Raw genomic sequence first — 27794 nt, 5'->3', positions numbered from 1 at the left:
TTTTTGAGCTCATGATTTTTTTGATCAGTTCTAGTTTTTATTTAACTAGAGTTTTTGAACATCTGTTACATTGCAATGGAGATTCACCTATAAAGTTACAAGGCCTTTGATTTTGTGTTATTTGTATGTGGTGCTGTCTGATGTCATGTTTTGTCTGTATCAAAACTGAGCACTCCTAAAATTAAAATTAAAAATGGATCCAGATACTCTTAATTCATGTGATTTAAAAAGGTTCAAATTGGGTAAACCAAAAAAAGTAAAATGTCTTTGAAAATAACTGGCAAGTCTCTAGGTAGTCAAGCTAATAAAATATTGATGTTAACAAAATGTCTAATATCAATTGTTTCTAGGACTTTTCTTCAACAGGAAAGAGACTGCAAATACTGTTCAGGACACGTGTCTGATATCTTGGTTTTTGCAGAATAAGTGAATTAGAGTTAACATGTATGGGATTACTCAAATGTGTTTGTAGAGACATCGGATTAATTCACAAAGTTAAAATGTTAATTATTGAATAACATCGAGTACTTTTAACTCCTTAAATTCCATGGGGTATTGTACTTGAACATTATTGGTGTTTTCACAGGTTGGTAAATAAAAGGGTTTAAACTTGCTTTGTGTCATCACTAAACTAAAAACAAGGTTACTAAGAGTTATGTCCTAACAAGTGCAATTCTATATACAAAGGGTCCCAAAAGTTTCAACTATGTTTCAATTAGAGTACTATAAACAACAAAATATTTAATCTTATTAAAATAGAGTAATTTATCTAAATTCAGAAATTTCATAAGAGTTGTTTCAGAATGTGAACAAAAAGGGGTCAACAAATAGGAAAGAGAAAATAAAAGGTTCTGGATATGGAAATATATTCAGTAAAAGGAAAAAAGGAAATGTTTCTGGGTAAGAAAGTGCTTGTGTGATGAAATACATGAGGGTCTAAGTAAGTGCTAAAAAAGTCTGTGTGTAAGTAAAGGGCAAGTTTCAACAAGTTTGCGAGAAATTAAGTTGGTTGTATGTATATGAGACAGCTAAAGCTATTTAAGGTTTTTCCTAAGGTGAAATACTAATGTTCTGATATAAACCAAAGTTTAATCTATATGGTAAAATGACAAGGATTTCTTAGAAACACTAATTTACTCTTAACTTTATGTCTATTAAGTTTTATTCTTTAGAACAATTAGTCTTAAAAATTAGGGGTTTATACAATTATGGTTAAACAACTGTTAGAGTATTGTACTATGTAATAGAGTCTAAATTTTTCTTTAAAAACTAAATTTGGTGAGATAAAAGTGTCAAGGTAATTGTGAAATGGTTACTAGTTGTATGTTAAATGTGTTCATATTTTCCAGGTACACAAGTTTTTAAAGCAGGGAATTTATCAAGCTCTGCTATTCTCCAGATTAAACTTGTCTGTAATGGTAATCTTAAACTTATAGAGAGTAAATTTTAATTGGGGATTTATTTCTATCATTTAATGTTCTATTATAGGACCTGCTATCAATAGGGTATATGTAAAATTTGTTACTTTTTACACTGAAATAAAGAATTTCAAATATAAATGTATTTATAAAAGTTAGAGCCTGACTTGTTTAAAGGTTAATATTGTGAAACATGAAAACATTTTGCCACTTTGACACACAAAAGGAAAGTTAAAAGCTCTCACAGCCTTTCTTTGATTCATGTTTTAGATACAATGTTAAATTGTGTTCATTATAAAGTTTATTTAGGCTCAGGAAACAGTATATGTAAACTACTTAGTGACATTTAAGAAAGAAGCAAAGATCACCATCAAAATTAGAACACTTAAGATTTGTAAAGAGCCACGCCTTACCTGAGATAAGGCTCTGCCTCCCACCTTACTGCATGTTAGAGTGACTCCAAAATAAGTCAGACTTCAGCTTATTTAAAGTTAGAGTCAAAAGATTGGTTTTTGTTGTAAAATTACTATGATCTCAAATAGGAGATATAATGTAGTTCTCAGTCAAAATTCAAGATAGCTATTATACAAGCAGAATATATTTTTACTCTTGCTAATTTCATTTTGTAAAACTGTTACCTGTTAATGTTTTGCAGAAGTAGCTGCTTCAAGAACACACAACCTAGGTAACTTGTGATAATAAGCCATAATCTATAGAACAGATAGTGGTAACTTCCAGTACTAATACAGACTCCAGTTAGATAAAAGAGTAAATAACTGTAAAGTTATGGACATTAAAGTGCAAGCCCAGTACTCTTACTTTATGACTGGTGAGACTGGCTTGCTGGATGATTAAGATCAAACTTAGAGATTGGAATTAAATACAGAAGACAAGATAGACCAGTATTTGGATCTTTTGCCCTCAGTCAGCCTGAACCCATGAACATGAGAACTTCTCTAAGGAGCATTGCAACTCTGGGTCACACAACCTCCTGATCAAGGAGATTGTTGAGACTAGAGGATGAAAAATCACTCAGTGCATCTGCTGCAAAGGAGGGTCATAGAAAAAGGGAGGCATCCCTTTATGCTTCCAAAGGAAGCCACCTAATCCAGGAGACCCTGCCTAACCAATGGCACTGGTGGAGCTAAGAAGCTGCTCTTAAGTTCTCTACGAGTGGCCCCTGTGGGAATTCGGCTGACTCTTTAACAAGACAGGAACCAGGTCAATTTGACCAGCTTGATCTTAGACACCCAGCAAAACAGTTAAAACCAAAATATAGCCATTCTTGGGCATTTAAAAGAAATAATAGTTAAATGTAACTTAAGATGCACACTTTTATTAGCCCACTAGAATAAAGATCGGAAGCTACAAATGAAAGAGATTCTTCAGCAAATGTGCCTGATAACTATCAAGAGAAACTGCCAGAGTCATAAGTTTTTAGTCAGTTTAAGGCCTGCAGACCTTCCTAAGCTACACGGGTAGACTTAATCTATGTTTGCGCATATGATTATCTATCCCTAAGTAACAGAAGTATAGAGATCTCTACTAATCACAGGTTATACCAATAAAGGGATATTTTACAAAAATCAGATGACATTAAGTAGCTTAGCTATATTTTCTGGGGATATCTATGACATTAAGAGTTAAATGTTGTGTTTACATTCCTGATAACCTGGACAATGTTAAAGTCCCCAAATAAAGGCCTTGTCCTCTCCAGCCTTTGCTAGGCCTAGTTATGGGAACAATTTCTCAGTTCTTCCACCTCCTGGTGAGAGATTGACTTCTGTCATTTTCATGATACTCAGTGGCATGTTTCAGATGCTACAACATTTACTTTGTACTAATCTCATTTCAGTACTCATGTCTTTTTGTTCTTCTATCATAGAAGCACCCACCCCCAGATGACTTTACAACCTGCTCTTCCCCAACCAGACTTCTACCTTGGACCCCTCGATTGACCCGATTTTTAAAAAAGGAACTCCAAACTGCTTGCCCCTCGCTGCCCCCTTTCAGCTTCAAAGCAGCCAGAACAATTGGCGCCCCCTTTCATTTCCTTAGCAAGCAGTTAGGAGTTCCTAAAGCTAAAGCGGGGAATGAAGCTAGAATTAAGGACAGGTAGTCAGTGTAGAAATAGGTTATTGGGTCAATTCGAGGAAATGAAGCCATGAAGCCATCTGCCTCTGGAAGTTGGAGACTGCCCCTGGAAGGATGGAATGTCAAGGATCTCCGGAGCCCATTGATTACCAAATTTACCTGCCTTTATCAAGGACTGCAAGCAAGGAGCTGCTAATTAATGCCCCCTGGGCCCTTGCCTGCCTGAATCACCCTGGCCCTTCCCCTGCCCATGGCTTTTCACTTCATGCAGAACCAGTCCTAATCATGTAGGAGAGATAAGGGGGGAGAGAACTGGAGAACAAAGGAGAATTTAACCTATAAAAGATGTAGGGTGCGCTCACTTCTTGGGACTTTAGAACATCAGCCATGGCCCTCTTCTTCCTGCCGGGAGAAGTCTGTATTATTACCTTTAAATAAAACCTGCTTAATATGCTTGCTTTGGCGTGCTTCTCTAGTGTTCAATCTTCAACATTAGAAGGAGCAGAACTCGTCACCGGTGAACGGCGGTATCAACAATATATAAATTCAATTTATATGAAGGAAACAAGACCAAGGGAAACTAATATGGTCTTGAGGAGGAAGGGGAACCAAAATGCCTTGCATAACTAGATATCAAGATTCAATGAAAAAACTATGAAAATTAAGTTGGTCCTTATTGGCTTGCGGAAAGAAAAGTAGAGAGCTGGGAAACTGATGTATGCACAGATAAAAGCCTGCCACATGAAAAGAGCTGGTTTTGCATGTTTGTGGGGAAAGAATAGATCATTGAGTGTATTGCACCATGTAGTCAGTGAGTCATGAGGGGAAGACAATCAAACCTAAGTCTCCTAACAGACCATACAGAAAATCTTCTGGTGAATTAACATGGAAGGCAAAATAATAACATTTCTAATATGAAAACTCAGGAGAAGGTTTTTATGGCCTTAGAAGAGAATGATTTCTTTATTCAATACAATTATATTCTGTAAAAGGAAAACTGAAAAATTCTACTACATTTAAATTGGTATCTCTATTGATTAAGCATCATAAGAAGATAGTGAAAAGAGAAAACACAAATCAGTGAATGATTTTTAAAACAAATAAATGACAAAAGGTTATAATATGTAGTTCTTTATAGAACATATAGAGAACTTTTATGGATAAATGCAAAAGATAAAGAACTCAATAGAAAATCAGGCGAAAGTCATAAAAGCATTTCTCAGAAGAGGAAACAGCAATGGTCAATACATATATGAACATATAAAAATCTTGTTAGTAATAACAAAATGCAAATTAAAACAATACAATTTAATTTCATATTTAACTAATTGGCATGGATGTAGATTAATAAGGAGTATAGAAATACAGTAGATAGTATATTTATTTAGAATAATAATTTATTTTAAAAAATCGCACATTCTTATCCCCTATGACCCAGCACCAGCAAGCAAGCCCAAGAAAGTTCATAAAAGCAAAAATATGAGAAACCATCCAAATCTTTATAAACAACAATGTTTTTAGAATTCTGGTACACTCATCAGTGAAAATGAACTAGTTACTGCTAACTGCATTAATATGTTAAAACTTAAATATAAGAATATGCATAGTTGTAGTTCCATTTCAGGGGATAGATTAGAGATACATAGGGGATTTTCAGACTTGTAACATTTTATTTTTTATCTGGGTGATTTATTTGTAATTATTTTATGAAAATTATATTCTTGAATCCATATACTTTAATGATATAAACCTTTATATATATATATGAATTTTTTTTTCACAGTAATAAAGTATAATGGAAGCAACTGTTAGGCTAATGGGATTTTTACATTTTTAATTTTTGGAACATTATCTTTGATTATATAATATTGTTTTTATACTAAATACCAGAGAAATTGCTTCATTTATATGGCATTTTTTTCAGCTAAGAAATAGTAACATTTACTACTCATATACACAAAAACTAATAGTAAATGTCTTCATCCAAAATAAATGCTAAGAATTAACTTTTTTGATGAAATCTGATGTTTAACACTTTTTTTTCAGATTAATTGGATTAGAATTCACATTAATTAGACAGAATAGCCAGCAGAAAATGCACAAAAGTTGTCTCTAATTTAGAGATAGGAATTAAGTATGTGCCCGCCCCCAACTTCATGTGTGTAATTTTTCCCCCTTCTCCATCAAAACCAGTAATTGTTACTATGCAAATACCCTATTTATTGGTCAGTAACTAGTCAATATTTTCTTAGGTGTCTCTGTTCTATGTGTCCCCAAGGTGTGTTGAACCTGGTAGAGAACTCTGGGAGTTATGAGAATACTCAGCTCAAAATGGGTAATAAGGTAAGAAGCTCCCCATCCAAATGTATCTGAAAGATCTTAGTGAGGAGAGACAAGTTAATCTAAACACACAAATCAAACAACCAAGGAACCAGGTGGTTAGGTGAGACAGGCATTGTACAACCCCTCCTGCTTCACCACCATCCTGGACTCATATGGGAGTCCAGTCAAAATTGATGCTAGGACTTAAAAACTTCTGGGATTTTTAAAATCCTCATTTGCATAACAGGGTTTCACATCTTTTTAAACTGGTGGGCGAGACTGATGAAAGCAATTCACTTAAATGACATTTTCTTAACCCCTTATTTACAAAACAATGTAGAGAACAAAAGACAATAGGCCTAGAAAGTCTTCCATCATTTGCAGTTTAGTAAGAGACAGGCAAGTAGGTAACTAATTCCACTAAAGGCCAAATGAACTAAGCATTGCTTTTTCAGGTGTTAGCTGAGAAATGGAAGTGTGAATTCTGAAAGGTAGAATAGATCCCTTACAAGTAAATGTGTGTGTTTGTATGTGAATGGGTTTGAAAGGTAGAAAGAATTACTACGGGAGTAAAAGCAGATAAATATGGAAACACATATAATGCTCTAGGTACAGATAAAAGATCTAGATGAAGCTGGGGTTTACAGAATCAGGATGCAAGTAGGAGATACAGATATGGAACAGGAAGTAAATCTTGTCCATGAAAGGCCAGGACCACAGTAAACAAATAAACAAAAACTTAACAAGCGTGTTACAGGTCCCAATAATTGAGGTCATTTTAATCTGCTTAACTCAGATCTGTCTCTTGACTGAAGATGATGCCTTTCAGAAACTGTGCAACCAGCATCTTTAGGACTGGTTCAGTCTTAACTCTGAGAAATCAGTCACAATTATATTTGTACGACAGCCTGTCCTCAGACCAGGGACTCCCTGAAGGAAGTACTCCACATTTCCACAAAGCATTCTGTCTACCCTTTCATTGAATTGTGTCATGACTATAGCAAGGTATCAAAAATCAACCTTATAATAGCCATCAAATGCAAATGAGACTTTCCACCCTTTCACATTGATAATTATCTAATTTTCCATGTTTGTAAGAATTAACCATATATTAATTTATTTCTGAAGGCAAATTAGCACATTTGGTTACAACTCCCCAAATTTATATTTAATAATTTCCTTGTTATATTTATATATTGAATTATTATATTCTTTTTATTATTTGATTAATGATTTTGATTTTTTTTTCCTGCTGAGTTTCTGTGAAGTTGGGCTAATCAAAATCAGGTGTCTTCCTCTCAGATTTTAAAAAATATCAGTGAGGATGACAATATTTATTTATTTGTTGGTATATGTGGAGTATTCTGAAGCAAGACTAGTTGACAAATAAATGACCAACTTGAAAGATTAGGTTTTGGAACGTCTTCCAATTCCTCACTTTATGGCCTCCAAACCATTACCTTGAAATTCAGTTGTTCCCTCTCTGCCTTACTGATTGCTGAAGTCTCTAAGTGGCCTTAATGTCAAATCTAAGGTGCTAAATTTTATAACAAGATCAATTTCCACAACATTTTTACTGCCAAATACATTTTTTAAAGGATGCATTAAATTTGAGTCTGTCTACAGCATGATGGCTAACAGGTTCTTTCAGAGGAAAACAAGCAGTGCACTTGTGTGAATATTTATCTGACAGTAGCTTACAATACTAGATTATTACAGATGGCAGGGACATAGCACTACCACTGAGGTGACACAGGAGAATTTATCATCACAAGTAGGTAGCTTTATAGAATATCGGTATTACTGTGCCTACATTCTTCTAAAAAATATGAGGATACAAGCTCATTTATCATTTAGCAAGACACTCACCTGCATGGTGCCTCCATCACCTAGCCTTCAGAAGCTCTGCTGAAAATGAGATTTTTTTTTTTCTTTTATGGTATTCAGTTGTTGCAGTGAGCAATTTAGTGGTATGCTGTTATAATATATGTATATTTAAATTAAAAGGGTGACGGGGCTGGAAAGGAAAATAATTCTATGCAAACTGCCATCTCTGAGAATCAAGAGTAAATTCAATATGGTTTTATATAATGTTTTGTTCCAGTTTGGCATGCAGACCTGAGGAAAAAAGGAAATGAGTGGCTCAGGTAAAACGTTAAAGTTAAAATTCCAGGGGCTTCTTTTTCCACCATTTGTGTGTGTGTGTGTGTGTGTGTGTGTGTGTGTATGTGTGCATTTCGTTTTAAATTTGATTTTGGTCACTATTATGAGACAAAAATGCACATTAGACCAGGAGATGGCAAAATGTGACCTATGGGCTAAATCTGTTTTCTAAAATAAAAACATAGTCACTCTTACTGATTAGTATCTTGTAAATGACTGGTTTGGTGCTACAATTGCAGAGTTGAGTGTCATAATAGAGACTGTATTGCTGAAGAAGTCAAAAAATATTTACTATCTGGCACTTTACAGGCAAAGATGGCTGCCTCCCCCATTGGACCACCATTCTCTCATACTCTCTAAATGTCCTGGTTTTGGTCCAGCTAAAGGACTCCAAGGAACAGAAAGATAGGAAGCCAATATATCAGAAAGAAAGAAATTACACGACTCCTATAGAGCACCTTTTAAAAGCTTTCCTGGGAGCATAAACAGCAAATTCACTGAAGGACTTATGGAAGAGGCTCTTAGAAATCAGGAAGCTCTGGTGCCTCCCCCTCTGTCTTCCCACATTTCATTTAGACCCTGTGCCTTCCTCCTTTGACACAGTTGGTGACATCTTCTCAAACAACTGCAGCACACACAGACCCACACTGCTCCCCTGAGGAGCCGCAAGGTTTCTGCAAACAGAGATTTAATTTCTGACAAATAATAAAGATATAAACTACTTTTTTTAGAAAAAACAAAACCTCTACCTCTTATGCAACTGGAGCCGGGGCTAAAATTGCCTTTGACAGATGGGTATCTAAAAAAATACTGTAAAAACCATTGTGTCATAGTGATATTATGTTTTAAACATCTCTTTAGAAAGTGGTTCAAACATTTGGCTGAAAAGGAATTTTTAGTCATTATGTGATTATACTATGTTGATTTACTTACAGTAAGAAAGAATATTAGTTTTCACTTTTAAATATTTTTGAATTTCCTTTAAATATTGTATTTTTCATAAATAATTGTCTAACATGTTTCCTAACTGAAGCTTTTTATCATGATGAGAATGAATTGAGAAACAAGGTTTATAGTAAAAAGACATGAGATAAAATAATATTGACTAGCATTTTATTGTTAAATTATCTAAAATGTCTTGCAAAATGACCACATTCTGTAATCTGTTTCAGTTTTGTACAATTAATTACTACATCTTCCATAACATTCCTCATTGTCTTGTCTATTCTACCTATATTTAGACTCTTGCTTAAGTTTCCAGAGGTATTTTCTGTCTCTGCTGCTTACCTGCTCCACTGCTTGCTGCCATGTACAGCTACATTAATCTTCAGGAAGTACAGCTTTTCTTGAATGTCTTGGAAACATTCAACCAGTGCCCAATAACAATCGATTTAATTATGAAACTCTCTTCCAGGAATTTTTTTTCAACCACTCATTTTATTACTCTTGTCTCATCTCATCATAGCTCCCTGCCAGACCTTATTTTTATTTGTCCTCTATAGTCCAGGTAGATTTATTAGGTGGTTCTTTGAAGTATTTTACTCATTTCCTTTGTCATCATCTGCAATGGACTCTGCAAATGATAGTTTTGCTGGCTTCTCCAGATCTGTAACAGCATGGACTGGAGTTGGACTACTTGCTTTGAAATCCTAGCTCTGTTGCTGGTTACTTGCATGTAAGCTTTCATATCTAAGACAGTAATAGCACTTAACTCATACAGATACTAAGAAGATAATTTGAGTCTATAGGTGTAAAGTATTTAGACAAACACCTACTTTGTAGTGAGTACTATAGTGTTACATCTATAAAGACTATAGGCACTGCCCTTTGAATCAAACATGAATTCTAGCTCTGCTGCTTACTGATTAGATAACTTTGTCATCTTGCTTACTCTCTAAACATCAATTTCCACAGTTGTAAAATGAGGGTAATACTGGCATATTAAGATTATTGCAAAACTAAATGCTGAAGGAAAAGTACTTTATATGCTGTATAGATCACAGTAAGTACTCAATTATATTAGTTCCTTATCTATCAGTAATGTTATTATTACAAATATTGTTTTGGGTACTAACTTAAATATTCTGAACTTTAAAAGAACTTGTGTGTACATCTATCTGCACAAGTCTTTTCTATCCTGAGCATTATAAAGTTAAAGATTATTGGCTGCTTTCCACCCAAATTCCTATATCTTTACCATGTCAAATAGAAAGCATTGGACCTAATCAATTTGGCCTTTCTGAGTCAGAGCAAAGCAAATTAAAAACATTCATATATGTTTAGTTTAATGAGATTTCTAGTTGGTGTCATAACTATTTCATACTCAGTTTATGAGGTAGATCAGGAAAGTATTAGCATTTATCCATCAATGGAGACTGGAGTTCACACTCACAAATCGTACTCCATTGTGTACATGAGAGCTGTGTTTTTTGCCAAGGTGCCCATCTGTTGCCCTTTTAAAGCTATGGCCTTTGTCTTTTACATATTTATATCCAGTAAGGTGTTAACTTTGAAGACAGACCAGTCTGGCTTTGCTCTCAAGCATGGGACTGATATATTTATCTAATTCTTTGACCCTACAACTCATTAATGGAAAAACAAAGACTATACTCTTATTTTTATTATTGTGAGATTATGTATGTAAAAGCCCTAACATATAAAAGACATGTAATCAAGATGAGAATTTTATCCCTTACTTTTTCTGAAGCACCTGTGAAAATTAGCATAATATAGAATGAACAGTCCATAAACATTAAGTTGGACTGAATCAAATAGCACAGTTTATTGTAATATACTAAGAACAAAAAAGTTTCTGCTAATTATATTTACTGTGTAAATTTAGGAATTTTCTTTTTTGCTTGTTTATCTATTTTTATTCTTGGTCACAATCCCATTTGCAAGTGAAAAATATTAATTAACAATAAGCAATGTCAGAAAACTAAAGGCTATACTTTCATCTTCTCATATTATGTATGCAAAGTAAGAAGTTAGAATTTCAACCTTTAGGCAACAGGGAGAGGTTGATGTTTTTAACAAAGAAATGATGTGATGAATTTAGCATTTTAGGAAAACAAATCTGAATTTAATATTTGAATCAAAGCAAAGAAAAAAACCAAAACATTACTTTCAGATTTCTGAAGTTCAACTCAACAGAAGTGGGAAAATTAAGAGAAATCATAAATTGGAAGATGGTTGATGAAATCAAGCTCAGAAGCATGGCTGTAAGAGGTGAGGTACTTTTTGAACAGAAAGGTTTAACAAATAACTGGGGCCTCTTAAACAATTATGTCAATAGGGAAAGTGATATTTAAAATAGTTTTGGAGAGGAAAGTTGAAATTGAAATGTTATGATAGTTCTAGAAGGAGCTTAAAATAGAAAAAAAGGAAAATACAGCTGGATGAAACTTGTCAGCTTGAAAACTAATTTTAGTGAATATTGTTTTCTGTGAGGAGGGGATTTGGTAGATTTATTTTAGGGTAATATGTGCTGCCTTAAGTTACATATGAACACTATCACATTTTCTCATGTAAATCTGAAGAATATATTTTCTTAGGTAAAAGAAAATCTTAAGATTTAGAAATAAAGTGAAATTTATTTTTGGTTAATTATATTTAGAACTCTATGCCTACGATTCTGTCCTGTAGCAGATACATTGCTTAAAACATTTAAGATTACATTTGAAATACAAAACAGAATAGATGCATTTGCTAAAGTTCGGTTTCAAACACTGACACAGAGTGGTTCCTGCTTCATGAGTAAGGAGCTATTATTTTTTTTCCTTTTAACCTACTAAACCCCCAGAAATATCTCCTAAAACCATCTCCTACCTCTGGGTATATTTGCTTTCAAATAGTAAATTATAGTTCGGACTGTACAACTGTCACTCTGTACTTCTGGGTGCAGTCTTAGAAGTAAGTGGCAGAGTATGTGGGGAAAGGACACTCTTATATGATATCTATAAATCTGGTTTCCAGGAAGGAACTACTCCAATAAACATAAATGAACTAGGATGCCCCTTTTGTTTATTCTCTAGACAAACATTTTTCTTTTTAGCAGTGTCAGTAACTAAGACAAAATAGAGAATAGGTGTGTGTGTGTGTGTGTGTGTGTGTGTGTGTGTGTGTGTGTATGTGTGTGTATCTTCCAGTCTTCCGAGGGGGCAAGACAAAAATAGCAAGATAAATTTAGGCCTCACTGGTAGATCTGTCCCTAAATGTAGATCTGCTTGGAATGAGGGCTCACAAACTCTCATATGCCATCTTCTCAGTCTATTCCCTCTAAATTTTAGAAAAACATGAAACTCCACTCCACATGGGTGCCAGATGATGGACCTAGTGATTTGGAAGACCCATGAGTGAGGGCATTTGTGTTTTTCCTCCTCTCCCGAGATACGGACTAGAAAAAGGACTTCAGGGAAAGTTAGAAAGCTTATAATTGACACTGCCAAGTTGAGTGACTCTAGCTCAGGTCACTCTCTAGGACCTTTATTTTTTTAACCATTAAAATAAAATAGTGAACTGGATAAGATGTTTTATAATATTCAAAAGTATGATGGCCTTTTGCATTCAGGAGCTTCAATATAAATGATGGAGAGAGATAGATAAGGTATATCATGTACAACTCTCTCTACAGATGTGGGACACATTGGGGGACCAGGAGAGAGACTGTGAGGAAGTTGGACATAATGAGAGACAGAGGATTGGGATTTTGGAAGTCACAAATGCTGTCATCTCTAACTATGGTCATAGAGGTTTTGTGCCTCAGATGGAGCAGTACAAACAACTGGCTTAGAAAACTGCGGTTGCCCAGTTCCTAAATGTAGTTGACTTAATTTATGTGTTTAGAAAAATCTATTATTTTTCTACTAGAATTTTACCAGTATGGAAATGGTACAATATTTAATAGACAAGATGGTTCCATCACTAACAAATCAGATCTAAAATCTAACCAACCAGAATGGATGCCAACTGGTGCTCTGTACTAGTGTAGATCAGCTGAATATGTCAGCTGTGGGCTCCAGTTACTATTTTGGCTGGTTATCATTTTTCGAAGGCATAAATTCTGGCTATATTATTTCATCAAAAACACTGCCATTTAAGTGGCCACTAGAAATTACAACAAAGGACCTCAACTTTTATTTTCAAGTAGTTTACAATATAGTACAGCTGTACAAGAGGAAGAAGCAACAGCATTAAAGGCAAAATCTCTCTCATTCTCTATGATTCAAAATATCACCGTGATTCATATCCTAAGAGGTGTTTTCTCCCCTACACCAAGAACAGAAACACACCACACAAACACACACACACAGAAAGAGAGAGAGAGAGAGAGAGAAAGAGAGAGAGAGAGAGAGAGAGAGAGAGAGAGAGAGAGAGAGAGAGAGAGAGAGAGAGAGAGAGAGAGAAGGAGAGAGAAAAGAGAGAGATATTGATTTCAGGTTTTTGGGTTTTTTTCTTTTGTAGAAGTTAAGAAGAAAGAAATATCTTCTGAAAGAACTCATCACTCATTGTTCAGCATCCTAAACCTTCTACCAGCATGTGCACAAGTTGTATCTACAGTTGCCCATGACAGTGAAATAAAGAACAATTGGTGTGAATGTTTATACACAGGTACTGCAGAAGAGTGAACATGAACACATGAAGAAAGATGAAAAAAGTAAAAGTCAATCAGTAGAATATTCTCTATTTAGTTGTTAAGAAATACAGGTTAGTGAGTCTTATGTCCTTTTGCCAAACTGATCCATAATAAGGATTTTAAAAACAAATATATATAAGGGAAATGTAAGGTTGTCCACTTTCAACACAAAGTGAAATCTACTTAATTAAAATCTTAAGACTATTAAAAGTTATTGCAAAAACATTTATAGCTTCTCCAGCAAAAATTTTTGGCTCACAAGATATTATAGAATATAATCACAAAGATCTGCAGCTTACAGAAAGATTTAGCAGCCTCTATTTCCCTCTGTATGGGGAATCCATAATAGAAGAGGGCCAAATGTTGGAAAAGACTCAATCCCATCTAACCATTCCTATTTGGCTTTTCGCAAAAGTTGGTGACAATCTAACTAACTAGGCTGTTTGTACTGAACTAAGTTTTCTTTGCCAGAAAATTATAAGGATGCTCTTGTCAAAACACATCGAATGATGTTTTTTAACCAACAAAAGAGAAAATAAATGTTAGGACTCTTAGTCATGATTTGTCACCTCATATAGGGTGTTATTTTTTGGGGGGGGGATATAATTTCAATTTCCAAATTATAATCAACTCAGAAGGAAAAACAAAAACAAAAATAAAAAAACAAAACATGAACATGTGCCCAGCATTGTCTTTTAGGAACGCCCTTATAGAAACAGATCAAGGCTCAGCTCACTTGCAGTTTTAATTCTTAGACCATGTATAGGAACCAAGGATAGAAAATAATGCAACCTGAAATATATTGATAAAGTTATTTAAAAAAATAATAAAAAAGAACAGTAGAACTCCTAAGGCCCAGATGGCCATTTGGCATATTTGCCATTGATCTCCTCCCCATATTTGTAGAAGATACCTCAAAGAGATCTTAGCATTTTTTTCCCCTATGGAGCATAGAAAAAACTTTAAAATACCCTATGACATAATACTTTCCAGCAGTTAGCATCCTTTGCAAAAAGGCACAGAGAGGAAACCTATTTTCATCATTGTAAGTGTTAAAAAAAAAAATTAGTCATCATCGTAATTATCAGGTACAGGTTTGGATACAATCCTGAGTGATGTTGCCAACAGAAAAGGCTGCATCTGTTTTAAAATGATTTAAAATATAACACATAATGTTAGAAGAAGGACGGTTCATTCAAACTTTAGCTGCAGAGGAAGAGTGGCCATAATTTTAAAAGATGACATTTTCTATTATTCATAGAAATAATTTAGTACATAGATGTACTTAAATACTGCTACCTTTCTATGAATATTAGAAGCTTGATAATATTATGCCTATCCTGTAGTTTCATAGTACATTTCATTAACCTCACATGTTTTGGTTATTTTAAATATTAGTTACATTTCAAAAAACAAAGCCCTACAATGCATTCTGGTAAATTAGTCTCTAATAAAAGGAGACTAGAGCATGAAACTCCAACAAGAATATTTAATGGAATACAAATATCCAATCTAGAAACTCTAATAAAAATCTCCCTTCTTTGAGTCAAGGCTCCTGGCTATTACACAGAAACCATCACACATGGCTCCCCTCAAAATGCATTATAGATCAGACTCAATCTTTTCTTCCACAGAAATGGCACAAGAATTGATTTCAATTATCATTTAATACTGATTTCCTTCTCCTGTCAAAAAATGTTCCATACACAAGAAAGTGAAGGTTGGCAGCCTGAGCTCATTTATGGAACTTTTAAGGACTATCGATTTACCAGTGAATTTTCTAGTTCTCTCATTGTTACTGGAATGGTGCCTCAGAGTCTGAATCAGATGGTAGGATGGGCAGGAATGCTGACAGGCTTAGTTAAGACTGATGAAAAGAGAAACTTCTCAAAAATTTGTCAGAATGCATTTTATAAATTAGGTTAATATGATTGATTATACCAGGCCAAAATTTCTCATATAGCATTGAGCAGAATTTTAATTATATCTCTTCTTGTGTTGTTGTGCCTTAATACACCTCTTTCATGTCTGAATATTAACCTTTTGGGAGAATATGAGGTAATTTAAAAATAAATTAAACCTATGTCTTTGGACCTGAGGTAATTTTGTTTTTGTTTTACCTTTGTTTAAAGCAACACCAATATATGAGCTATAAGAAAATATTTATTTAAGCAAATATGCATGTTGTCAGTATGTTTTTGTAGGGCATTATGTTTGATGGACGTTTCCAGAAGCTGTGTGCCTTTAAAAGCACATTTAATTCTCCCACACAACCTTAGTTAAAAGGACAGCATTTCCATAAGGAGGAGCACATTTATCAGCACCATTATTCTAACAAAAGAAAAGACTTTCAGTACTAGATAGAAACTAAGGTTATAGAGTCAGTATTTTTGTTTAACAATCTCTCCCAGTCCCCTACCCCTCTAAACATTTTCCTATAAATGTTGTCAGTATTTTTCTGTACAAAATCAGAGATTGTGAGCAAAATTCAGAGATTGTGGGGCCTGGAAATTGTACAATTTTGCATTCTCCCATTAAGAGAAAGCTGTTGATATTATGAGTACATAGTTGGCATGAAAGCAAATATTTATTTTGAATGAGAAATGCAATCAAAACAGCCTGCAAATTTTTAAAAAGTAGAAAATACTGCGAACATCACAAAACGCAGAATATATAGTATTTTTGTTTTATTATTTAAAAGATCCCTATACTTTCCTCCTATTTTGCGGAGGCATAATCTTTCAATCATCTTCTAATATGGCAATAATTTTGTAATATTTTCTATATAAAAATAGAAAATTCAAGGTGCCTTCTCTAGTTTCATCAAGAGGAAAAAAAGCACCTTTTGTTATTCAGGATTTGAAAAATTTTTTTTCACTTCACATCTTATTACTGGTTTTGTTATAGACAATATTTTTGTCAAATTTGGGGAAGCCTCATCATCTCTTTCATAGCTGAGCTGAATGAGGTGGAAGAGTTTTCCACTGAATAGATGCTGCTCAATACAATTCAAATTTGTCTTTCCCTCCACCAACCCATTCTTCCTGCCTCAGTAGTACAGTTCACAGAGAGCAGTAAGCCCTCTGTACATGAATATATGGGCCACGCCCCCAGGCGAAAGGCTAAGAGCATTTCTAGAATCATTTCTAAGACAGAATTGTAGCAGTACTTAAATTATACAAATAGCAAATATTTTATTAAACCCAAACTAAGTTAATGTCTAACAGAAATTCTACTGAGCACTATCTCACAAATAGCCAGGCTCACTTATCCCTCACCCCACATGTGGAGATGACATCACTTTGAGTGAGCGGTGGTGGCTTTTTCTTACTCTTTCCACATCCACTTTTCATCCAACCCCATTGTCTTCATCCTTAGCTTTATTTTAGCCTCCCATCCCATTCTGGTGCTTAGGGCTAAGGCCATATCTCAGGAAGACAAACTGTGGTCAATTCCACAAATTTCCCCTTCGTCCATTCTCTTCTTCAACCCACTCCAAACAATTGAGAATTAAAGTTTTCTCCAAATCTTAGTTTGACTTATGCTCAGAGACTTTCAGGTGGATTTTTCAGTAGGATAAGTGAAGTTGCAACCTCAGCCTTCAAGGTGACTTTGTAACCCTACTCTCTTCTCTCCTGCATTATTTCCATAGCTGTCTTAAATGAACTTTGTTTCACTAAACTGTTTTCCCAGATTCCTTAGATTTGCTTTGCAAGGTTCCTTTACTTGTCTTTGCCCTTGCCATTCCCTTTAAATGGTGTCTTTTCTCTCTACTTCTCAAAGTTATTCCTATTGTTCCAGTCTTCTGTGGTGGATTTCTTTGCTCTCTTGGAGATTTTCTAAAATATGGATGGCCTGAGGGATAATTCCCTTTACTGGAGTAACATATTTGACACAATATATTCTATGTTCTATTGTCATTCATTCAATATCTATGTATATGTATATGTATATTATGTTAGTATGCATATGTATAACATCTTTCTAAAAATAGCATAAGTGGGTTCAATTTAATTGCTATTACTAAGCACTGTATTTATTGATTGATTTATTTGGGTACCAGGGATTGAACTCAGTGGCACTCAACCACTGAGTCACGTCCTCAGGCCTATTTTGTATTTTATTTAGAAACAAAGTCTCACTGAGTTGCTTAGTGCCTTGCTTTTACTGAGGCTGGCTTTGAACTCTCGATCCTCCTGCCTCAGCCTCGAGAGTTGCTGGGATTACAGGCATGCACTAGGAAGCCCTTTCTTTAGCACTAACTGCAAAGATATATTTAACAAATACTTTCTACTTTTAGGGTGTATGAAATCTTATACACAGAAGATAAAAACAAAAATGACTTTAAGTAGAGGACAGAGTAGAAGCCCCAAATGGCAAGTACACAGGATGTTAGTCACTGGACTAGCTTGGTCTCTCCCAACACATGACATATGTTTTAGTGTCTCTTTAACCACAGTCCATAACCACATCTCCAGCACCCACTGTCTGGAGGTACTGAATTATCTGTAGTTCCAGATGTTCATGGATGGTTTGGGAGATGTCTTAAGTGTTGCCTTGGAGATTTGAACACTGATAGTTGTCTAGATAGGATCATGAAGTATGAATGTTCTTTACACACATGTGGTAGGTCTCTCTGAGATAAATATTGTGTAGCACATTTTATGATCTTTTACTGAGAAAGCAGTATGTAATAAAGATACATGAGCTCTGGACATGGAAAAGTGGGTACACTCTCAATACTAAGTTTCAGTGTCCTGATCTCATAAAATAGTAAAATCAACAACTAGTTGATTGAGATATTAAGTGAATTAATACACAGTGACAGGAAACAGCTTTTATTTAATATTTTTAGTTTTATTTTACTCTTTAAATATCCACTGGTAGGTCTTAATATTTTGGTCTATGGGAATTTTTGTTGAAATTTGCTTTTTAATACTCCAAACATACTTCAATCACAAAGATGGATCTATAATATGCAAATGTATTCTTCTTAGCAGAAGGTCAATGAAAAGAAGTTTTAAAATATTTAAAGTCTGGGTTAGAATATGTTAACACTTAAACTAAAATTCACATTTTTTTAGACTCCTCTAACACTAATGATGGTTTTAAAACAGCAATCTCAATTACTGTAAGCTGTTTCTCATGAGGCCAGCTGCAAGGAGTGGATTTGATTACCTATATGCATTCTATGTGGTCAGAAACTTAATGCTGCAACTCAGCAGGAAAGAAAGAAGTCTAAAGAGTGAATTGACTCATAGTGTGATTTATAATAAAGGGAACCTTTTCTAAGAAATTTTATCTGAGAGTTAAGAACTCCTTTGAGATTTTTCACCATCAGCTCAGCATGGTGCTATTATTTTGTTATTGAGACACTTAAACTTTTGTTTTTCTTACCCCTTACAGAGGAATCAATAGTCTAAAATTAGAGTGGAGAGTAGCAGCTCTTGAGTGTAATCTGGTTTAGTACAGAGCACTTCAAAGATTGCTGCCAGCAGCTTATCAGTCATGTATTAAACTTCATGGGCAGTCACTGAATAGTTTTTAGGGAAACAATTAAAATATGATAGGTGTCAGATTTCAATAAAACATAAGGATTCTGAAAAAACACTGTACACTTTTTCCTGTCATCAAAGATATGTTATTATAGAGACATTTTGGGTTGTCTGCTGAATTCATCATATTTTATGTAAACTAGTATCTCTCCTCATATTATCCTTGGAGTTGGGGCTTAACAACCATTTTTATAGTGTGTGAACTTTACCCCTGCCCTTCCCTTGCCATTGGTGACTGATTAATAGTAGATTCTAGATCTAATTTTGAATGAGTTCCTCACTGTAGTCAGAGTCTCTAATACTCACACCTGACAAGCCTGGCTAATCACAGTTCTCTCACTTGGGTATCTGAATTAGGACTGAGATGGCCAGGTAGTCAGTATCTGTTGGTTACTAAAGCTGGATATATAAATGTGGCCACCCTGGAATGCCATATCTGTCAAGTCATCAGAAAAGCCCCAAAATAAAATCTGCAGGTAAAAATGGAAGGAACTTATAATTCAAGAAAACAGAGATGAAAGAGGGGAGAGATTCCTGCTAGTTTTCTAGTTCCTTGGTCCAGATCCTTCTTGAGGTCTGATGTCATTGCTGTTACTAGTCTCATGAATTCACATTCATATAACGTTCTCTGCCCTCATTTAAAAAAAAAAAATTATATTTCTCTAAAAGAGATTCCAAGTGCTTCTGCTATTTAAAATCAATAATGCCAAATTAATACACAAAATAGGTAAACATTTCTGATTTTAGTAGATCTACAGCTTCAGATATTACTAAAAGAATAATATGTTATGGAATTTTATGTAAGTTACCTTTTATTGAATGCCTTAAATACTCTAGACATTATGCATACTTATGTTTATGGATATTTATTTCTAATTGTCAATACAGACTTGGGAAGCTGAAATGATTATCCCCATTAAAAAGAACAGATAACAATAAATAGGAAGGGTCAAAAATATATGAAAAAATGTTCGACATCTCTAGCTATTAGAGAAATGTAAATTAAAAATACACTGAGATTTCATCTCCCTCCAATCAGAATGGCAATTATCAAGAATATAAATTACAATAAATGCTGGCAAGAATGGGGGAATAAATTTTACTCACACATTGCTGGTGCAACTGCAAATTGGTGCAACCACTATGGAAACTAACAGGGAGATTCCTTAGAAAACATGGAATGGAACTACCATTTAACCTAGTTATTCCATTCCTCGAGCTTATACTCAAAGGACTTAAAATCAGCATTTTATAGTGATGTAATCACACCAATTTTTTTTCATTTAGTGCAAATAGCAAGTTTATTTTCTTTGATATGGAATTAACAAAGAAATGATACTGAAATAAGGTACAATTGCAACATTTGCATATGAAAACTTTCCTTGAAACATGTATTCAGATTGTTGTTAAAGTTATTGATTGTCAGATCAAAGAAACTGAAATTGCAAGTGTGTTCACAGGAATCAGAAAAATATGTGACTTGGAAAGTTTCAAAATGGCAATTTTATTATGGAACCAACCTAGGTGCCCTTCAATAGATGAATGGATAAAGAAAATGTGGTACATATACACAATTGGATATTACTCGGCCATAAGGAAGAATGAAATTATGGCATTTGCCAGTAAGCAGATGGAACTGTAGACTATGATGCTAAGTGAAATAAGTCAATCCCAAAAAACCAAAGGCCAAATGTTTCCTGTTATATGTGGAATAATAACCCATAACAAGAGAGGATATGGAGGGGAAGTATTGAAGTTCATTGGATTAAACAAAGGGGGATGAAGGAAAGGGAGGGTGGATGGAAGTAGGAAAGACAGTAAAATGAATATGACATAACTTTCCTATGTTCATATACGAATTCATGACCAGTGAAACTCCACATCATGTACAACCACAAGAATGGGATCCAAATTAGAATGGGTTGCACTCCATGTATGTATAATATGTCAAAATACACCCTACTGTCATGTACAGCTAAAAATAACAAATAAAAAAGAAGAGAAATCTAAGTCTCTGTGTGTTTATAAAATTACTTAATAATGAATTGAAATCCAGGGATGATACTTTCCACTTCAGAAGTCCACATTCTGTGCATCCTTTAGAAACACTAAAGACTTTTCTGCAGGGCAAATTTCTTCATTTAACAGGATCTGATACTGAACTTCCAACTCCCCTTGTGGTACTTGTCATTCTAATAAATGATCCCTCAGTTTAACTCAGGTGCTCATTTCAAGTACCTTGTTAACCATGAAACCATCAGAAAACAATCCATCCTTCACTGGGCTTTCTTTTGCACATCTCACCTCTCGTCTACCACCAAATCCTAACAGACCATTTTCACAGGACGTTTAGAATCAGATCTCTTCTCATGTCCTCTAAGCCCTTGTTCTGCCATTGGGGGATACTGTGATTAATTACAATGTCCTGTCTCCACACCCATGCCCACCCCATCCTCAGATGCTATTCACCATGTTGTTGGAGGAACAAACCTTTTAAGATATGAATTTGGCCATGTCACTGTCCTGCTCAGAACACTTCAATAGCACCCCTCGGACCTTATTTACCTCCTCTCCTCACACATTCTGCTTCAGCTCTAATCTCCTTTTTGCTGATCCCCAAATATTTCAAGCAAGTTCTATATCAGGACATTTACCATTGCTCTTTCTTCTGTCAGTGAGGCTGCTGACAGAGGAAGCCCCTCAGTCTAGACACTGCTTAATTTAGGACTTGAAAGTTCCCACTTCAGAGACCTTCTAAATTTCCACATTCAAAATACAACCTTCTTCACCCATGTTTTCATGATGTACTTGTGCCTTTATAGTTTACTCTTATTTGCCTCATCTTCCAGTGATTCATTCATTATCAGTTGGATTGTACAAGAAAGACTACAGTTCTGTTTTGCCAGTCTTGCTCTCTTTTGAAGTGCCAAATATGCCATATAAGCCCTTTGATTAATAACAGTGTTGACTGCTGTGACCTGAAAAGATTTTTTTCCCATTTTTAATTTTCGATAAAAAGATCTGACCGTTTAAAGCTGTAATTGGAGGACAAAAACACTTTAGTGGCAATATACTTAAAAACTGTGAGCTAAATTGTTCTCCAGAGATGAAAAATGATACCACATACCTGTGGTGAATTAATTCATTCATTTGAAAAGTACATAGTATTTTGCAAATACTATGTTTCAGGTAAGAGGTAGCAAATCAAGGGCTAGCCTTGTGTTTTCATACTTGTGGGCTTATTTATACAGTATAGAATAAATTTTCTGCTTCTGATTTTGCAAATTTAAGGTTGTCTAAGATTTTAAATATTGATATCCGATTTTAAAGTACACTACAGATGAACACATTTCACCTGTTAGGGTAGCAATGGACCTTTAATTTTGCTTCACTCTTGTAGATATAAGTCATATTTAAGCAATAACCTCATTCTTAAATACTAGCAAATGCTAGGTATTAATGTATTCTTAGTGGCACCTGTCAACCACATTCACTTTATTTTCTGATTAAGTTTTGACTGGTTATTAGCCAGTCCATGAAATATGTATGTTTTGAGTGCCCATCATATGAAAGTAACTGTCCTTGAAGAGTTTGTAGTTAATGAATAATAATTTAAGGAAGACATTTAAGAGGACAGCATGTCAGTGGGTGGTTGACTGAAACTCATATCAGGCGATGGGCATACGGGAAAGGTTAAGGGCAGAAGAGCTTTCTTTGATAAGATGGTAATCTGTTTGCATCAATTCAATTTAACATTTACAGTGGACTTCCTAGGATTACATAACTATAGAAAGTAGATAGGAAACTCCCCTTTTCAAGTGCCACAGTCTAGCAGGACAAATGGGCACAAATAGTATAATACCAATGTGACTAGCAGAACACAAATGACCTGAACTAAATGTCAGAAGGTGTTCAGACACAAAATGTGACCTAGAGATACAGTGGATGGAAAGTAGGGGAATACTCAGGGACACTGTGTTTCTTGTGTCCATTCTATATTTTTAGGTTCTATATGCCAATTCTTTATCTTTCAATTAACGAAAGAAAGAGGAAGGGGATGCAAATGAAAGACCAGCCACCTGGTCTTACATTATTAACAGTTTATAACACAATCACAATGCATTTGTGAAGTACTTCTGAAATTTATGGTAATCTTTATCATGACCCTGGAGAATTCTCTGAATATATGATGATTCATATTATGTTTACAATTATTTCTCATGTGAAATCTGACCAAATCTTCTAAAGATAAGACAACCTCATGACAGTCTGATTCTTAAAATTCAAGCTAGTGAAGTGCCACTAACAACAATGCTCATACTTGTAAAACGAAAGCTTCTAGTCAAAATGCTTTCATGTAAATGCAGTGCTTAAATCTTTGGCAAATGGCATGACCTCGCGTATTCATAGCATATGAGTGTTTTGGGGGCTTAGTTAATCAACCAATTTAACTCTTCCTCACAATGCATTTCTCAAGGGTACTTACATATTCTTCATAAGCCTCATGGGCTGGAGGAGGGGGTGCCCTGTATCCTGGCACTGTTGGTGCCCCCCGGGCTCGAGGGGCAGGGACGCCTCTTGCTACCGGGGGCACTGGAAGAGCTCCGCGGGTCACAGTGGTCCCTCGAGGGGTGAGAACACCTCGTCCAGGAGGTGGGGGAGGAGGAATGGCACCCCCACGGCCCCTAGGAAAAACAGGTAAAATGCAGATAAGGAAAGGTGATGGGAGAGAAGGATGACAACAGATACTCATCTCAGGGATCCCAGACAATGTGAGAATCCAATTTTATCTTGCTTTATGTGTGCATGTCTCTGGGTGTGTGTATGTGTGTGTGTGCGTGTGTGCGTGTGATCAGTAGAGATGTGTTCTGGCATTCACAGTAAGACACAACCTGTGAGTACTAAGTCTTAGTTATATAAACCATGCAAAATACTTTCATATTGTCTACTGAAACACCAAAGCCAAAATGAAAATCAGAAAACAAAAGCCCACTGTGATTATACTCCATTTTTTCTGTGTTCATATATTTATTCATTCTTTGTCTTTTTTACTTGTTCTTTTTAGTTATACATGACAGTAGAATCTATTTTGATATAATTATACAAATATAGAGTATATCTTATTCTAATTAGGATCCCTGTCATGTGGATGTACATGATGTGGAGATTCACTGTGGTGTATTTATATAAGAACATAGGAAAGTTATATCTGATTCATTCCACTGTCTGCTATTGCTATCCCTCCCCCCTCTCCCTTCCCTTTGTCTAATCCACTGAACTTCTATTCTCCCACACCCTTTGTTGTGTGTTAGCATCCACATATCAGACAGAACATTCGACCTCTGGTCTTTGGGGATTGGCTTATTTCACTGGAACACCAGAACAGAGCACCACCTAATGTATGGCTCACTGGACCATCTATAAAACTGAGCTGCTGTATGTCTCTGTCTCTTCCATGGAGGGGATTATTGATAGTGGTGTGCAATGTTGTCATTTACAAAAATATGATCTGTCTGCACTTTAATAAATTGTGGAACTTGAGCCATAGTGATATCATCCTGCTGATTATAGTAGCTTAAATTTGAGGTCACTTGAAATCATGACTCGCTGTCACTGACTTATCACTATGCATGTCACCCCTGAGTTGGTGCAATCACTGACATAATATATTTTCATATGGTAACCATGGTGCTAGTGAAAGACATTAGTATTCTGCAACAAAGAGAGTAGACTGAATACTCTGTACTGCAGTTCTTGACACAAAAGTAACCAGCACTAAAAGTGTGAGATCAAATGGTTGCAGCCAAGTCCTATAGTATTCTGAGGTCTTTAGAAAGGTTGAGTGTTTGTCTGAAATCTTTGGGCAAACACATGGTTATTTCACTTTTTATTATGTCTGAAAGGCTGGCCTTCAGAAAGCACTGCTTTCAGCAGGAGCACTAAAGCTTTGGGAAAAATGATGATCATTGGGATGTCAACAATCACACCGTCTGGCTGCACCTACATATGGGGACGCAGGTTATGCTTTCTGCTATGAATAGCAGTCAGCTGGCTCTTTCTTGTTTGGAGAAAATGAGCTCTGAGAAGTGAAAGTAAGAATGCTGGAAAAGCTTTTAAAAATATTACATAGATTATAGAGCTGATGAATTGAGAACTTACTGTAAACTAATGCATATAGAATACTCTCTTAGATTGGGAGGGATGTGAAATACAAAAGACCCACAGGCTCAGTCAGTGCTGGTTTCAAACATGACAACAGCTAAGAATATAATATTCTATATTATCATCATAATATTAAAAAAATCTATAAAAAAGAATATAAATATCAATTTTACCTTTACTGGGCCTCCAAGCACCTGTTTCCTCATAAGCAAGATGAACATATATCCTAGCTTTGTAAGTGTTATCCTAGCTTCCTGTTCAGTTTAGCATTTTAATACTCTCATCAATGTCCACATATTGATAACAAATTACATGGTTCTCACTATACTACTGAATAATCATGGGTAAGTATTTTAATTACCTAGGCTTGAGGTATATTTTTTGAATGAGTATGAGTAAACCGCAGATATCTGAATTTATGACCATTCTTCCTGCTCTAAAATAATGATGCTCCTATCCAAATCTAATTTTTCATTTCATTCCTTCATCAACTGACTCACAAATGCAGCCCTAGCAATCCTTTCTCCTGAATCTGACTCATTCCCTCCTCTACATGATGGCTTTCTCTGGAATGTTAGCCTCCTTGCTCCCTCCTATTCAACTCAAGAATCACATCTCCTATTTTAGGATAATGCTCAGAGTCAAACTGACACCACAGTATTCTTTCCTTTATTTTACTTGCTTCTTCAAAGAACATCTTCCATGTTTAATTCTCCACTTTCTGCTCATGCCTGAGTCGAATGCAATCCAGCATTGCTTTCCCATGCTGCAAAAACACTCTTGGCTGAGATGTCAAGACTTCAGTGAACTGATTTCCAGCTCCACTGGGCTTTTCTCTGGTTACCATGACACTGTGTCTCCTATCGTATTTGAGATTGTGAGGTATTATTTGGAAAATGTTTCTTTGAGCGTTTATACTTTTCTCCACTTTCCCTCCTTCCACTTTATTACTCGTTAGCCTCCTCATGAACTTCTAGTCCAATGAATATGGGTGTTTTCAATTTTTGTCTTCATTCTTCTTTCATTCTCTTATATTTAAACCCTGCAGTCCATAATTCCAATGATGGCTATTTTCTCCCTGTCATAATACTGTGTCCTACCTTATGCTCCTGACATCAGAACTTCCATAACTTCTATGCACATTAGGGTTACTTGAGGGTGCTTTAAAAATTCCAGATTTCCCATGGCCAGGTAAATCACACTCTCTGGGTCAAGAAGCCTCCAGTAATTCCAATGTACAGGCTATTTTGGAAACCAGTGTCCTAATATGCATCACCTAATTTAAATATCTTGACAAACTTGCCATGTAAGCGCTTCATAGCTATTTTAAAAATTAAGAAAAAAAGGGAAAAAAAAAGAGTATAAATCACTGTCCAAGGTCCTGCTAGCCATCCATATATCTTGGATTGATAACAGGAATAATTATATTCTTCATTTAACTTGACCTTCACCCAATCTCAGTTGTTAATAGTATACATTTCTTACCGAGTCAGATATCAGAGAGATATTTTTGTCCTGGACCACCCTTCTCCAACATGTAAATGACATTAATTTCTATAAATCTGAATCTCTATTCTGGCTCTATCTTGCTATACTCCAAGTGCTGCTCATTTCTGTCTACCTTGGATAAATGGACTTGTGTTCACTGGCTTTCCTGCCATGAGTCTATCATCCTCTTTGTCTCTGTCACTCTGCTTCTCTGTCTTCCAATCACTCCAATGTTTATTATCTATAGTGATGACTTAGTAGTCTCTTCTCAATATAATTACTATTCCCTTTTAAAAACTCTATTAGGTTACCCAGGAGACCGATGCAGGAGGATTGCAAGTTCTAGGCCAGCTTGGGCAACTTGTTGAAACCCTAATCTCAAAATAAAATGCAAAAAAGGACTGTGGATGTAGCTAAGTGGCAGAGTGCCACCTGGTTCAACCCCCAGTTACACACACACACACACACACACACACACACACTACATTAGTTTTCACTATAGTAAACAAAGCCTTCCAAATTTCATTTTCCATTGCTTGCTCTCAATGCAAGATGTTCTGATATGTACTAAAATTTTCATATATTTTCATTCTTCAGTTATATAAAATAAGCTATCATTGTAATATATAGATATAATGCTTTGTACTCTTCTTTGCATTATTATGGAAAGATTAGTTATCATAGATATGTTTATTAAAGTATAAATTCTTCTAACTAAATATACTTTCAACAAATCATTTTTGAAGTTTTAAAATATTCTAGACAATCCTCAAAAAAACTAGGAATGGAACCACCATATGACCCAATTATCCCACTCCTCAGTATATATCCAAAATATTTCAAACCAGCATATTACAGTGATGCAACCACATCAATGTTTATGACAGCACAATAGTCAAACTAGTGACATAGCCTAGGGGTTTGCCAATGAGTGAATGGATAAAAAAATGTAATTTA

General features: G+C 35.2%; 1 protein-coding gene and 1 long non-coding RNA gene across 11 annotated transcripts in view; one reads left to right on the top strand and one right to left on the bottom strand.

Annotated features, from left to right (window-relative positions):
• Positions 1 to 27794, bottom strand: part of KHDRBS2 (KH RNA binding domain containing, signal transduction associated 2) — a 577654-nt gene that overhangs the window by 187290 nt on the left and 362570 nt on the right. For all 10 annotated transcript variants that reach the window (XR_013764976.1, XR_013764977.1, XR_013764978.1 and 7 more), the window contains exon 6: positions 23674 to 23872. Coding sequence is in view for 3 of the 10 variants with exons in the window: in XM_079146741.1 (XP_079002867.1) it covers positions 23674 to 23872 (199 nt within the window). In the remaining 7 variants the exon portion in view is untranslated. The remainder of the gene's footprint in view (positions 1 to 23673; positions 23873 to 27794) is intronic.
• Positions 1 to 27794, top strand: part of LOC306665335 — an 811245-nt gene that overhangs the window by 434222 nt on the left and 349229 nt on the right. The window lies entirely within an intron of this gene.

This window comes from Sciurus vulgaris (genome assembly GCF_902686455.1).
Source record: "Sciurus vulgaris genome assembly, chromosome: 7".
Taxonomy (NCBI): Eukaryota; Metazoa; Chordata; class Mammalia; order Rodentia; family Sciuridae; genus Sciurus; species Sciurus vulgaris.
This window is presented reverse-complemented; position numbering and strand designations above follow the sequence as displayed.